At 42.0% G+C, this 15100-nt stretch overlaps 1 protein-coding gene across 2 annotated transcripts in view; it reads left to right on the forward strand.

The window, feature by feature from the left end:
- Positions 1-15100, forward strand: part of KIFAP3 (kinesin associated protein 3) — a 155750-nt gene that overhangs the window by 48896 nt on the left and 91754 nt on the right. For both annotated transcript variants that reach the window (XR_008306215.1, XM_053246268.1), the window contains exons 12-16: positions 3076-3184; positions 5102-5214; positions 10895-11060; positions 12442-12567; positions 14001-14099. Coding sequence is in view for 1 of the 2 variants with exons in the window: in XM_053246268.1 (XP_053102243.1) it covers positions 3076-3184; positions 5102-5214; positions 10895-11060; positions 12442-12567; positions 14001-14099 (613 nt within the window). In the remaining variant the exon portion in view is untranslated. The remainder of the gene's footprint in view (positions 1-3075; positions 3185-5101; positions 5215-10894; positions 11061-12441; positions 12568-14000; positions 14100-15100) is intronic.

A 15100-nucleotide genomic window follows, 5' to 3' on the forward strand; every position in this document is an offset into this window, starting at 1 on the left:
AGAAATTTTGAAGTATCATATTTTTAAAGAAGTTTGCATCTGTGAGAACTTGCAACTTGCTTTTCAGAAATTACATTTTAAATTCTTAGGATTGTAAGAGTCTGCATCAGGGGAAACCTTGGGTCATCTGGGGCCCTGGGCAAAGACTCATTGCATGGCCCCCTGTAGGAAGTAAACAGGCAGCGAAACATATAATTAAAAATTAACATTGATTTTACCAAAATAAACCAACAACCCTATATATGGCATCTGGACGTAACAGATATTCCAGATGATGAATGAGCAGGTGATCAGTTGAATAAATTATAGGGTGGTGAATATAACATATCTAATGTACCTATCTAAAATGTAATTACCATGATCTGGATAGTGAGGCCTCGACAATCATAAAAGTGAGTTCTGCACCTCTGCAGGCCTGCTTCGGGCAGTATTTGTTAGCTAGTGCAGTGAGTCACAATAGAACTTAGATATGTCTTCACTAGTTTTAGTTGGGAAAAGCTACATTTTGCAACTATGACAGTGACTAGTATGGTTAAAGAAATGTGAAGAGCTGGTACATGTGTGGATAGATATCAGATAGTTTGTTCACAACTAAGTAGACTAAGGCAGAGGCAGCATTAGCATTGTGAGGAATAACTTGGCCCAGAAATTCTAACTCTCCATACTGTTTAATGCCATAAATATCTTTGCATTCTCAGTCCACTGTAGCTGAAGATTATTACAGAGTTCCATAAGGACAGATTGAGCCATTTGACATAATGATGAAACAAAATGAGATTTTGTAGGGCTTGAATAGAGAGCTCCCCATCTGAGCCTTGCAAGGCTCTGAAAAGGCAATGTGTGAAGGCTGCCAGCAACCTTTCCTCCATGTCTGGTGCAAGTTAGAAGCGTCTTCACTTTTGCAAGTTAGAAGCTTCTGTGGGTTCATTTTGTGACTTGTTGAGTTGACTGGTGTCTATCTTTTTGTACCTTTTTAAATGGCCAAAAGAAACTCTGGGAAACACTTGCATGCCTTGCCTGAGTTAATGGGTGCCATTGTAGTAAGAGTTAAAAGTGAACATTAACAGTCCATTCTTGTTTAGACCCCAGCAGCGTGTGCTTTATTTAAATAGGTGCAAATGCCATCCAGATGTTTATAAAAGCATTTATAGGTAATAGTCTGACCAATCAAAGGGCATGGTTGTGCAGTGATGTCATAGTGATATTCAGTACTCTTTGACAAAGCAGTATGCAAAGTTCTCTGCTGCTTACTTATCCACATGTTTTCCACCACCATTGTCTGTTTGGCCCCTCTTTGATCTGCAGGCTTCTTTTTAGCTTAATGCTGGTAAATGTCCTTTCTTGACAGCCCCCTTTGCTCTTGTCCACCATTATCTGCTGAAGTTCAGAAACCAGAGCATTACTTCAAACATTAAAGTTAGGGAGTAGCCAGTCAGAAGAGATGCTTTGAGGCATGCAGTTCTGGCCTAATCATTCAAAGATGTCTGCGTAAGGGACAGGGAGGGGGCTGGACTAGGTGTATGAACAGAAAGCTGTGGGGGTTGGCCTCTGGTCACTGGTAAATAAGTGAAGTCAGGTGCCAGAGAGTCTAGACACAGTGATTTTAGTCCTGGACTGTGGTATCCGATACTCAATATGGGACTTGTCTGATTGAAAACTACTGCCTCTTCATTGCACGCGCTGTGCCCTTTTACTGCTTTCCTGCTAAATGAGGAAAAGATGACAATGGACATAGTAAAAGCAGAACAAATTTAATTTTAATATTTCCTATTTGGCAGCAATTACGCTCTCCTTTGAAGTGGCATGAGTAGCAATCAAATTAAATGAAGACATAATGGGAAACATGGACTTCGTCTCAAAGGATTATTTTAAAATTTTGAACTGGTTTAGATAAAACGACAGGACTCCCTTTGTACATGAATGCAGTTTACTACTGGCAATATACTTGTTTTTTCCCCCCAGTATTGTTTTCATGCAATTAAAAGAGAACTAACTTGTTCATGTGCTTAGATAATTACACAAGAATGTTGTTTTCTAAATTCAGTAGTGTTTTATCTGAATCTTGCTGTGGATAATTCATAGTCTTAGCTCTATTCCTCATGCTTCCTATGAAAACAAATCTTATAGGATTTACTGTCTGTGGTTAATTCTCATTAGTTTTGTTAATTCCGACATGCGGTGATAGGTGCAAATGGCTTGGTGGTTGTGCTTATTTATATAGTGCTATCAATGTGCTTTACAAAGAAACATATACGAAAATAGTTACTTAGCCCAAGTAGCTTACAATCTAAATGTTGAGAGAGGGGCAGCTGGGAGATGGGAGGAAGATGGAAAGGAAAGTAATGGGGGAAATATACAGACATTCGGTTACATGTACATAGACATAGTTTTCATTAAGAGATGAGGACTAAGGAATTATGTCAGAGGTGTCACAGAAGATGCAAGTTTTCAGTATGCATGTGCACGGAACTGGCTGGTCCAGTTCGAGATCGGACTCGAACCTGACCAGGCCAGTTCAGTTCGGCACCCCCTTGAACCCCTCCCCCGTTCAATTTGGTCTGGGGGGGTGTTTGTTGCGTTTTTTAATTTTTTAATTTTTTAATTTTTTTTATCTCACTTACCCCTCTGGGGGAGTTGGAAGTGGTGGGGGGGAGGTCTGTGGAGGTTCCCCCTCCTCCTGCTGGCCTCAGTGCAGCCCGAACCGGCCCGTTTGGCCAGCTCTTCGGCCCATTTGGGCCTTCTTCCTCGGCACGGTGGCCATTTTGGTAGCTGCCTTCTAAATTAAAAGATTAAAGATAGTGATTTTCCTCTTCTTTTTGCCTGTCCCTGTCTAAAACAAATTCAGGAACATACTGCATAAAGTGCTGCTACTATGCATCTTCCATATTTTCCATCATTTCATTTGTGGCCTTTCACTGACACCCACCTCAACAGTTAAGCAGTGCTTGAGAAAAATCTGTTGAGGGAATGTAATTCTAGTTATATAGGCTCCTATAAGGCATAGGTTCATTTTAGTGCTCTCTATATTACCTTTTTTCTGGCAAATCTAATGGCCTGAAATTCATGTGTTGGTAGTTAATGAAGATGCTATTTGAGTGCCCTGATGAACGTGTTGATCTGGAGTTAATTTCCTTCTGCATTAACCTGGCTGCTAACAAGAGAAATGTGCAACTGATTTGTGAAGGTGAGCAACACAGTACCCTGTAATTCCAATGTACTTGGAACTACTGCATGCATATGAATAGTCTAACTGATGAGTAGTTTTAGATAAATGGATTGAACAACTGTCAGGGACATAGCTCTGGAAGCCAAAAAGTACTTTTGGAGGGAGGAGAGGACAGCTTCCCCTCTGCACGTGCTCAGTTGCAGGACAGGCCTTTGATTGAGTTCTGGAATAGCCTCTTTGCAAGGCTCTGTTGCTCCACTTTTCTAACTCAGGGAACATGTCAGTCACTGTTCCAGATGCAGCAACATTATAGATTTTCATAAGATCATGATGACGCTGGCTGTCTTATTTTCATCATGAGTCTTCCTCCAGTGTCATTCCAGCCATCTGAGTTGTTTCATTGCCCTAAGCTCCACAGAAAACCAAGGAGCAGAACAGGCTCCACCAAGCCAGAGAGGGCACTTAGGAGTGACTGTGTCAATAGCCTGGGCTGTCTCCACATTCCAGAGATTCACCAGGGCCTTGACAGAGTTGCCAGCTCTGGACACTGGAAATCCTCCGAGAGCTGTCTAGAAACCAAGCGGTTCCATAAGCCTCCGTTGTGGGGACCATTCTAATTGATCCACCACCCCTGCAGAGGGTAGACGAAGCAGTCAAACTAAACCCAACCAGATAATGATGTAATTATTTAATGATCTTTATTTTCCTAATAATCCCTAGCATGGGATCTGCCTTTTTTCTCTTTTTACTCCTGCATCTTTATACTTTACTACATTGGAACTTATTTGCCAGTTTGTTGCCCAGTTTGGAACCCTTGGCAATTCAAATTGACTTTCACTGTCCTGAATAATTTGCTATCATCCCCAGACTTAGCCTCTTCACTATTCTCCTCTTTCCTAGTCACTTATGAACAGCACCAGTCCCAATACAGATCTTTTGGAGGCCCCATGCTTACTGCCCTGTATTACGAAAACTGTCTTATTTACTCTTATCTGCTTTCTGTTATTGAACCAGTTAATAGCAATAGCAATAGCACTTACATTTATATACCGCTTTATAGCTGGAGCTCTCTAAGCGGTTTACAATGATTTAGCATATTGCCCCCAACATTCTGGGTACTCATTTTACCGACCTCGGAAGGATGGAAGGCTGAGTCAACCTTGAGCCCCTGGTCAGGATCGAACTTGTAACCTTCTGGTTACAGGGTGGCAGTTTTACCACTGCGCCACCAGGGGCTCCTTAATAATCTGCAAGATGACTTGTCCTTTTATCCCATGGCTTTTCGGTTTATTTTGAAGCTGTTGATGAGGATCTTGGTCGAATGCTTTCTGGAAGTCCAAATATATAATGGCTGACATTCTGCACAGCGAAATACAAGCAGTACAGACCATGTCACGCAGCTGTGGACATTAGCTGAGACACATGCAGCAGTATGAGAGGGTCTGTACTGCTCCATAATGCATTACAGAATATTGGGCATTATATACTTGGACAATCGAAAACAAAGACAAACTTGCACTGCTACTTAAAATGATTCAGTTGCAGTTGTGTTACACTACATCAGTTAGAAATAATGGATGTAGTGTCATTGCACAGTGCTAAACAGCAACACACCAGCCCTGTCCTGCAACATCATGGGTGTTGTTTGAGGTACACAAAAGCACAGGTTTTGCTATGCAGAATGTCAGCCATTGTCTGTTGAATCATTCCTCACCATAAGCTTGCTGACACTCAAAGAATTCCAGAAGCCTGCCCCGTGCATCTCGTTTTTTAAGAAATTGACATGTTATTGGCTACTTTTCAATCTTCTGGTAAGGAGGCCAGTTTTCTTGACAGGGATGATTGTATCTAATCCTCTTGAATTCTCTCTCTCTCTCTGTTAATTTGGACAATCACTTGGTCTTTTAAAAAATGGTTTCTGGTATTTCTCTTCAGGAAATGGGCTGAAGATGCTGATGAAGAGAGCACTGAAATTCAAAGACCCATTATTGATGAAGATGATTAGGAACATTTCTCAGCATGATGGACCAACCAAAACTTTATTTATCGTAAGCATGTATGCCTTTTGACATTTCACGGGAAGGGACTTATTCAAAGCTGTTGGAATATTATAGATGAATTATTAACTTTTTAGTTGTAAACAGCACTTAATCTTTTGTGTATGCTACTTTACTAAATTAAGCCATTTCACGTGGCTTAATTTTATAGGGATTCCGTGGATTCTGGAATGTAGGGATTTGTTTTAGTACTTTCACTTCTCTGCTTCATAGCTACTGCCTCTTAATCCTTTGGAAAATATAGCTACCGATAGCCTAGCTGTGATGGTGTACAACACCAGATGATTGTGCAGGCTATAAAAACAGTTGTCATTTTGGTATCTCAATAGAAGCTAAAAATGGTGTGGGGTGGGGGATTCCCTCTGTCTGGTGTCTTCTGAAGAGTTAGACTGTCATCTGTTTTGTAGGTAAGATTTTTCCTTTAAATGAAAAATACCTGAGTCTTGAACCGCGAAGTCCCTCATTCAAATTTTGCCCCTGCCATTATTTCTCAGGGCCCCCCGCCCACCCCATCTACAGTTTGAGGATAACTGACTCACTTTATAGAGGGTAGTATACAGACTAGTACTTCCACAAGCGGAACTCTTGTGCCTGAACAAGGAAGGGAGAGGGCAACTTTCATCACTTTCCTCCCTTTCCCTCTGCAGCCTCCTGTGCCACCTGAAAATCTGCTACTCTGAGTATTTGCACTTTTGTGAAAAAGCACAAGAACACTGGTGCAACATTAAGAGCTTGTAACAGCATGGGTGAATTTGTTGGATTTGTCACGCATTTTCCTTCTTGAGCTTTCCTGTGTGGGATAATGGGTTTGATAATCATACCAACCACCTGGGTCATCTTGGTTCCAGTGATCAGGACTGCCTGCCATGTTGGCAGGAAATCTACCCCCCACAGAACCATCAAAACTATTTGAATCTAGTCGAGGGAGGGAGGCAATTTACTGTAATAGGGCCCCCACCTCTGTGGATTAATACAACTGTTGTAAGTCTACACTCTAAATCAAGGAGTGATGTGTCCATGACAAGATAATTATATCAAATTCCCCCATCCCCAGATCATTTTCATGCTAACCATCACAAAATACCAAGTCAAGTCATTGCCTGAGATTGCTGCTCACAGAAGTGCCAGCCATAACGGCCACACTCCACCATTTATTCCAAATTGTGGGGTCATGCTCCTTTTTCATTTGCATCATCATTTGCCTGATCAACCATACATAATGTAGAGGTGAAGCAGAGCAGAAACTAAAAAATAATCTGCTGACCTCCCAATAACTACCATCTCCGCCCCAAATCAGTCTAGTTTCATTTTTAGCCTCACAATTTACATAGGAGACAAAGACCTAAACAAAGACATTCCCTAGGAACATAAACCTGCCTTCCCACACCCACAGGCTTAGTACAACTGGTCTGTGCTCAAGTTCTCACAATAAACCTACAATAATATTGCACCCTCCTATAGGAAAAAGAGACCAAAGGAAAAGAATAGCTCCAGGCCAAAGTTCAGCATCTGAAAGTGGGCTCAGCCCCAGATTAAGCAACTAAAAAAACAACACAGTAGAGTGACCCCCTACCCTTTGGCATTGCTCTTTTTGGGAACAACCTGTAAGTGACGACTTGCTCCCTTGAATGAGCTTGAGAGAATGGATGGGGCTGCTGCAGATGGTCTTGAGAGAATGAAGGAGACTAGCACAGGGGCAGGGCTTCTTCAGCCAAGCTGCTGGTTCCAGCTTCTTACTGGTGGCAACAAAAGTTGGGGGGCTAGTGTTCAAATCAAAGTCTACCCTAGCCCTCTGGTGTCTGCTGCTGGTCATCCCAACCACAGAAGGCTGAAGGTGTGGTGTTGTTTCTTCTGAAGCTGTGCTTGAGTGCTAGCTCAGCTGCAGATCTTGTGCTCCTTACAGGAAAGCATTTTCTCACCTGAGCAGCTGGTTGCCAGTGTTTGAGCAAGATAAACTATATAAGATGCTTATGTTGAGCTGATATGTAAAATGAAAGATCCCATAAGTAAAACCTTCTCCTCATAATTCACCTCTTCTGTGAAGCCCTTATTACAATGCTCTAATTCAATGCCCTGTTATAATTCTACCCTAGCCCTCTGAAAATGTAGTAGAGATTGTAAATACTTCTCTGAGGGGGGGCAGGATGCCTCCTTGCCTTAAAGAGACAATTATTAGACCTCTTTTGAAGAAGTCTATGTTGGATCCCTCAGAGTTAAGGAACTATAAGCCTTTCTCCAACCTTCTGTGGTTGGGCAAGGTCATTGAGAGAGTGGTAGCCTTCCAACTCCCAGGAAGGAAGGCAGGCAGTCTTGGATGAAACTGGAACATAGCAAGCTGCCATGTACTGAGTCAGACTGGTGGTCTATCTAGCTCAGTATTGTCTTCACAGACTGACAGCGGCTTCTCCAAGATTGCTGACAGGTGTCTCTTTCTCAGCCCTATCTTGGAGAAGCCAGGGAGGGAACTTGAAACTTTCTGCTCTTCCCGGAGTAGCTCCCTCCCCTAAGGGGAATATCTTACAGTGCTCACACTTCTAGTCTCCCATTTGATCTCCAATTGGGAATTGACAGAAGAAGTGTGACTCTGTTGGTTCTTTTGAACCTCTTGGCAGCTTTTGATACTATCGAACATAGTATCCTTCTGGAGCACCTGAGGGGGTTGGGGGTGGGAGGCACTGCTTTGCAGTCGTTCCACTCCTACCTCTCGGGCAGATTCTAGATGGTGTCCTTCGGGGACTTTCATTCTTCAAAATCTGAACTTTAATCTGGTGTCCCTCAGGGCTCCATATTGTCTCCAATGTTTAACATCTACATGAAACCGCTGGGAGAGATCATCCGGAGATTTGGTGCAGGGTATTATCAGTATGCTGATGGCACCCAAATCTTTTTCTCCATGTCAACATCAACAGGAGAAGGCATAACCTCCCTAAATGCCTGCCTGGAGGTGATGATGGGCTGGATGAGGGATAACAAATTGAGACTGAATCCAGATAAGACGGAGATACCTATTGTGCGGGGTCGGAACTTGGGAAATGATTTTGATCTGCCTGTTCTGGATGGGGTCACACTTCCGCAGAAGGAACAGGTACACATTCTGGAGGTGCTTTTGGACACCAAGCCCTAAAAAATGCCCTATTACAAAGGGCACTAGACAAGGGTGTCCCCTTTCACCATTGTTTATCCTAGCTCTTGAACCATTGGCAATATGGCAGGGACAAAAGGTTTCTGGAATCCTGCCATTCTTGATACACATCTGTATCCGTTTCTTGAGATGAATGCCCTGAGAACAGTAGTACATCTGCTGGTCACCTCCAGACTTGATTACTGCAATGCGCTCTATGTGAGGTTGCCTTTGTATATAGTCTGGAAACTGCAGTTGGGCCTAAATATGGCAGCCGTGTTGGTCTCTTGAGTAATCTCGGAGAGACCATATCACTCCTATCCTACACTGGCTGCCGATAGGTTTCTGGGCAAAATACAAGGTCTTGGTTATAACCTATAAAGCCCTAAACCGCTTAGGCCCTGGGTATTTAAGAGAATGTCTTCGCTGTGAGCCACACTACTAATTGAGATCATCAGGAGAAGTTTGTCTGCAGTTGCCACTGGTTCATCTGGTGGCAACTTGGGGACGGGCCTTTTCCATTGCTGCCCCGAGGCTTTGGAATGTGCTCCCTGGTGAAATAAGAGCCTCCCCATCTCTTACAACCTTAAAAAAGGCACTCAAGACACATTTGCCAATTCCAGGATGCCATGAATGTGTTGACCCAGTGTCTGGCGGTTGCAAGGGTTTGGATGGGCCAAAACCAGCTCAGGCTTAATCTCTCCAAAACAGTTGCTCTTGTTCCATTCTTGATCTCATCAGGTTCCGGTTTCGAGCATTTCCCTTGATGGGGTCGTGCTCACCTTGAAAGAGCAGGCTCATGATTTTGTGGTTTATCCTGGACTCATGGCTCCTGCTGGAACAGCAGGTGGAAGCCGTAGCCAGGGGAGCCTTTGCCCAGCTTCGTCTGGTATGCCAACTGCAGCCTTACCTCAATGGGCAGGCCCTGGCAACCGTAACTCGTGCCCTCATCACCTCTCGGTTGGACTACTGCAATGCACTCTATCTGGGGTTGCCTTTGAAGACTACTGCAGTGTGCTCTGCCTTGGGTTGCAAGCTGAAGACCAGCTTCAGCTGATCCAAAATGCCACTGCCCGGCTGCTTATGCACAGCAGAAAATATGATCTTGTTTTACCTTTGCTGAGGTCACTGCACTGGCTGCCAGTTTGCTTCCAGGTCCTTCAAAGTTCTGGTTATTACCTATCAAACCCTTCAGGGTTTGGCGCATATGTACATTCAGGACCATCCAACTTCGACCAGCCCTGTTAAGTCGTCTCAGATGGGCATTCTCAGAGTTCTGGGCCCAGGGGAGGTACGTGGGGCCCCAGCTTTTGGGAGGGCCTTCTCTGTTGCAGCCCCTTCCTTATGAAACACTCTGCCTCCTGAGATTCATAATGCCCTCTCTCTTTTGTCCTTTAAGAAGCTCCTGTTTTGCCAGGCTTTTAGTTTTTAATGTCTTTGTGTGGGGGTTTCTTCCCCCACCTTGTATTTCTTCCCGCCATTCCCCCTTCTTTTGTCTACGTTGTTGTTTTAATTTGAGTAAATCGCCTCGAGTCTAAGGAAGTCAGGTGGTTAATAAATTTGCTAAATAAATTTGTTTACCCAGCCTTTAAATTAGATACTGTTTTAATAGTTTGATGGTTTTAACTTCATTTTAAGTTTTAAATTGTAATTTTTTAACCTTTTTACTTGTTTTCATTGTTTGTTGTAAACTGCCCAGAGACTTGAATTTTGGGTAGTATAAAAATCTGTCTATTATTATTATTATTATTATTATTATTATTATTATTATTATTAAAGTGTAACTGGAATAACTGCATATTCACTCCCTGTTTCTCCTCATTTCTTTTTCCCTCCCCTCCCTTGATTGTCTCCCCTTTGGCTATTTGAGCCTTTGGGGGCAGGGACTTGTCTTCTTCTTCTCCATAATGTGTCATGTTCTGTATTAATAAACAATAATAACGATTTCGAAATCTTTCCAAGACATTTTACAGGAGAATTAGAAGTCCTTTTAATTAGGTGTATATATAACATTATCCATTGTCATGGGTCAGTCCTATTGTAGCATCACATAAACATCTGTTGTTTTAATGGAAGTTGTATGTAAATATGAGGGTTGTTTCAGTTGCTGCACCAGAGCAAAGCACTTCAGCATGCTGACATTACAGATCAAGTCACCAGTGTAAAATTTAGGACTGGGGGGATAGAGTGCATTATTCCCATAGTTAATCCTGCCATTCTTAATAATTTACCATTCACATCTCCTTTTTCATTTTTACCTCTCTTTGAAAAGGACGAATTATTTCCATTTCTTTAGAACTGAAAGCATTCTATAACTGTAGCTACTGGCTGATTAATTCAAATCCCTAATAATTAGGTTTTAGTTCAGGCCGGTAGAGGTTTGTTAATGTGTTCAGCAAATCTGGACTGGTTTGTTTCCAGTTTATATTGCAAATTCTTTCTTGTGCTGATGATTTGCAAATTGAGGTGGACCACTTTAAAGTTCATCCCATGTTGTGTCTTGTATGCGTGTGGTTTATGTATTTGCTAAAGAGTTCCTCTTTGTTTTAGGATTATGTTGGTGACCTTGCTGCCCAGATTTCTAATGATGAAGAGGAAGAATTTGTGATAGAATGTTTAGGAACACTGGCCAATTTGACTTTGCCTGATCTGGATTGGGAACTTGTGTTGAAAGAGTACAAAATGGTACCATATCTTAAAGATAAACTAAAGCCAGGTTTGTATAAAGAATGGCTAGTCTCTCGGTTTGTGTTAATGTGCTGCACAACACATTAACTGACAAGGCTTTTTCTTCTGAATTGTAGTTGACAAATTGAATATAATCTGAAATCAGTTTAGCAGACTTTCATAGTTGGGCTACTATAATCCTCAGTTACAATCCCAGGCACTATTTCTTCATCAAAGTATTGGATGTACTAGTCAGATTTGTAAGAATGTATTGGGGCAAGTTGGATATTATGGATGAATTGGTCGGAGCAGAAATTAGGGTAACTTCATTGGAAATATAATCATATTTTTTATTTATTGTAAAGATAAATGAAAGCATATCTGGATGAACTTTAAGATGGCTATAGCATTTTTATATAGGAAAAATAATGCAACTTCCACATTATGTGGGTGAGCTGATCTTTTTTTTGGTGTCAACCCATTGTTGCACCTTATGGAATGCTCTTTTAGCATTCCAGATTGGGGAGAGAAACCTTTTTGCAGGGCACAGGGGCTGTGGTAAGAGGTGTGTGTGTGTGTGTGTGTGTGTGTGTGTGTGTGTGTGTGTATAACTTATTTGCTACTGGTTTCTGTGTTTAGTGAGAATAAATCAAGATACCCTGCTTACTTGGGCCAAATGGCTATCATAAGGCCTGTAGGTCATGAAGACTTCTCTCCTTTTCCTCCAAGGGCAACAATCCTGAGGCTGAGTGAAAAAATAGAGGGGGGGCTAGATATGGCCCATGGATCTTAAAATTCCTAGCCTGACTTAGTGGCCTCCATAGCATGATTTTATCAAGGAATCTGTGACATAGCCAGAGATACTTTGGGTTAGATCCTATTAACTGCTACTGCATTTGGTAAGGGCAGGGTTCAACAAATGTTGTCCCAGCACAATGTCAGAATCAATGGTCATTTGGTATTTTGCTGGGGTTGCAAACTGAATCAGGATGTCACATCAGTGATTTTTGACACTGTTTGTGATGCCACATTGTCCAGCTGCTGTTCAAAAGAAAGAAGTCAAACGTTTTTGCTTGGCACACTGGAAGATGCTCTCTGGGTGTGGCCTTTCCCCAGCAAGATTTATATAAACTGTTCACACAGGGCTACTGAGGAGTTACCTTGCCCTGAGGGTGGGGTGGGGAGAAAGAACTTAATTCAAAAGTGCAGCATGAAAAGACCTGGCTTTAAAAGAAAAATAATCTGCTTGTCTTTGATGTTCAATTGTATATTCTTTATTGATGGCTACTGTTCTAATGACTATTTTTATTTAACATATTTATGTAAATTGCTTTGCAAAGTTTTCTGAAAAGCAATATGTAAATAAACATATGAGGACGTTTGTGTTCCAGTGAGATTCAGCAGTACAGTCTCTCTGTCCAAATTATTAGGTTCTGCAGAAGATGACCTTGTTTTGGAAGTTGTGATAATGATTGGAACCGTATCAATGGATGATTCTTGTGCTGCACTGCTAGCTAAATCCGGGATTATTCCAGCACTTATTGAACTGCTAAATGGTATGTCATTACATCCGATAGACCCACTCAGCAATGCTGTGGGATGCACGTATTCCCCTCCCACTAGTTTGTAATTCCTCAGTAGGAAATCTTCCTTGTAAATGCTTATTTATAATTTAAAATTATTCATTGCCCTAATCTTTATTGTTGCCAAAATAAGCAATAGTGTGGTAGAATTGAGATATCAGGTTGCAATCCTATGCACATTTACTTGGGAGTAAGCACACTGAACTTCGTAAATATGCATAGGATCGGACTGCATGTGTAGCTTCAGGAAGCTGGATTTCCCTCTCCCTCAATTACTCTGTAACTTGACCAAAAGAGCAAACTGCAACACAATAGTATACAGGTGGACCTCTTTATCCTCAGGGGTTCTGTTGTACTTTACAACCACAGATAATGAGTCATTGAGTGAATGGAAATTGGGGGGTTAGGTTTCTGGAGGGCAGAAATAGGAGCAAAAAAGCAACCTACGATGCTCTCCAGTTGTCCAACAGTGCCCCCACCCCCTGGGTTGGCCAATTTTCTGTGCACAGGATTTTTTTTTTTTTTAACAGAATAGCCACAAAATGGGTAATAATTTCAGAGCTCATTTTCAGTCTAGGAACCACAGATACGTGGCTCTTAACTCTTTGTTTTACCATGTATACCAAGGTTGGGTCTCCATTGCTCAACCACGGGTATGCAGAATTGCGGGTGTCGGGACTGTGTGTGGTGAGGTCTACCTGTATTGTCTTAATTGGATATCTAATAATGGAAGAAACTATGAATAGGACTAGTATATGAGAGGGGGGGATCTAAAAATGTGAACTGTCCCTGTTGACTAGGATGGCCCCAGTTCAGATTGGGTCCAGCCCCTTTTAAGATGGGTCTGACTGAAAATGGGGTTTGCATGCTGCTCTCATCATCCCTTTTGTTGCCTGTTGCACCCTCCCCCAAGCCAAATAATCCTTACTTTAGGAAAAAGTGGGGAGGTAACAGGTGACAAGGGGTTCAGTTGCAAGCAAAGTGTGATGCATCATTTCTAGCCAGGGATCATGGAGCTTATAGAGCTGCTTCTGACCAGAAGAAAGTGAACACCTACCTGTTAGCTCTTTCCCCTTCCTCACAGTAAGGATGTCTTGGCATGGAGAAGGAAAGCAAACACAGGGGATGTGGAGGGGTGAACAAAGACTGGGCTTTTCAGGTGTTCCAGTCAAACACTCTCAGAACAAAAGAAACTCCCTTGTGGTTTTTAGAGTTTTCAATTGGACACTCAAACCCCAGTTTATTTGTTGAACAAGCTGGCAGGGCTCACTAAAACTGGAACTACGGTTTCTGTCTCTATCTCATGTCTTGAAATACAAGCGGCTGCTTTACCTCTTCATGTAATATTTTTGTTGTAATCAGGGCTTTAAAATTTGACTGGTGGAATTATTTTTCCTTTTGTATAGCTCAGCAGGAAGATGATGAGTTTGTGTGCCAAATCATTTATGTGTTTTATCAGATGGTCTTCCACCAAGCCACTAGAGATGTCATCATCAAGGAGACTCGTATCCTTCCTTTACAGACCAAATATTTATTGCTTTATTACTTTTATTTGTTCTACAGGGTATGTATATAATCTTGTACCAAAGAAGCATCACTGTGGTTTGAGACCATGAAATTGAAGGGTGGAAAACTGCTCTGTATTTCACAGTTCCCCCTGCCCCAAGAAAATAGCAGTCAATTCCTAGAGTGATCCAAGAAACACATAATTATGCAGCAATAAGTATGTATTTTCTCTTGGACATGATAATCCAATGGATGTAGCATCCAAAACTATTACCTGCTAGGTGTGGGGGCTCCTCCCCTGCCGCTAGAGGTGCAAGTGCTGAGGGGTGTTTGTCCATACCCCTTGGCTTGGTGTGGACCTCTTTCATTCTCCCATCCCTCAATAAGCAGGAGGGGAGCAAGTTAGCAAGAAACCTGGTCCTACTCCTCTGTAGAACAGAAACCTTTATTACAGTCATAGACCAGCAAATTTACAAAACATAGACCATTACCAAACATCTGAATGAATTTTACATATAATTTAACAAAACCTAGCCTTATTAATAACCTCCTCATCAGGGCTAGACAATAAAAAATTTAAATAAAAATCATCCAAATGACCAAGGAAATTTTGTAGCAGGGGAGACACACATCTTATATGGGCCTCCCTATAAAAATTACAATAAAGAATAGCATGAGCATTAGTCTCCACCAAATCAGAACCACACAGACAGACTTGAGCAGCAAGGGGAATACCTTTAAATCTTCCCTCCATAACCGCAGATGGAAGCACATTTAGACGGGCAAGCATCATGGCACTCCTAAATTTAGGAATATGAATGATACTCAAATATCTTGCTGGTTTAAAGTTGAACAGTTGATCCCCCATAAAGATATTCTTAGGCAAGCAAGCAGCTTCCTCCTGGAGTTCCATATCTAAAATGCGTTGCTTAATCTCACTTCTGGCCCGATCAAAACCCAACTTAATCATTTCTTCCTGAGAGAAGCCGTAGTGAGCCAG

The sequence above is a fragment of the Hemicordylus capensis genome, chromosome 4 (genome assembly GCF_027244095.1).
Source record: "Hemicordylus capensis ecotype Gifberg chromosome 4, rHemCap1.1.pri, whole genome shotgun sequence".
NCBI lineage: Eukaryota > Metazoa > Chordata > Lepidosauria > Squamata > Cordylidae > Hemicordylus > Hemicordylus capensis.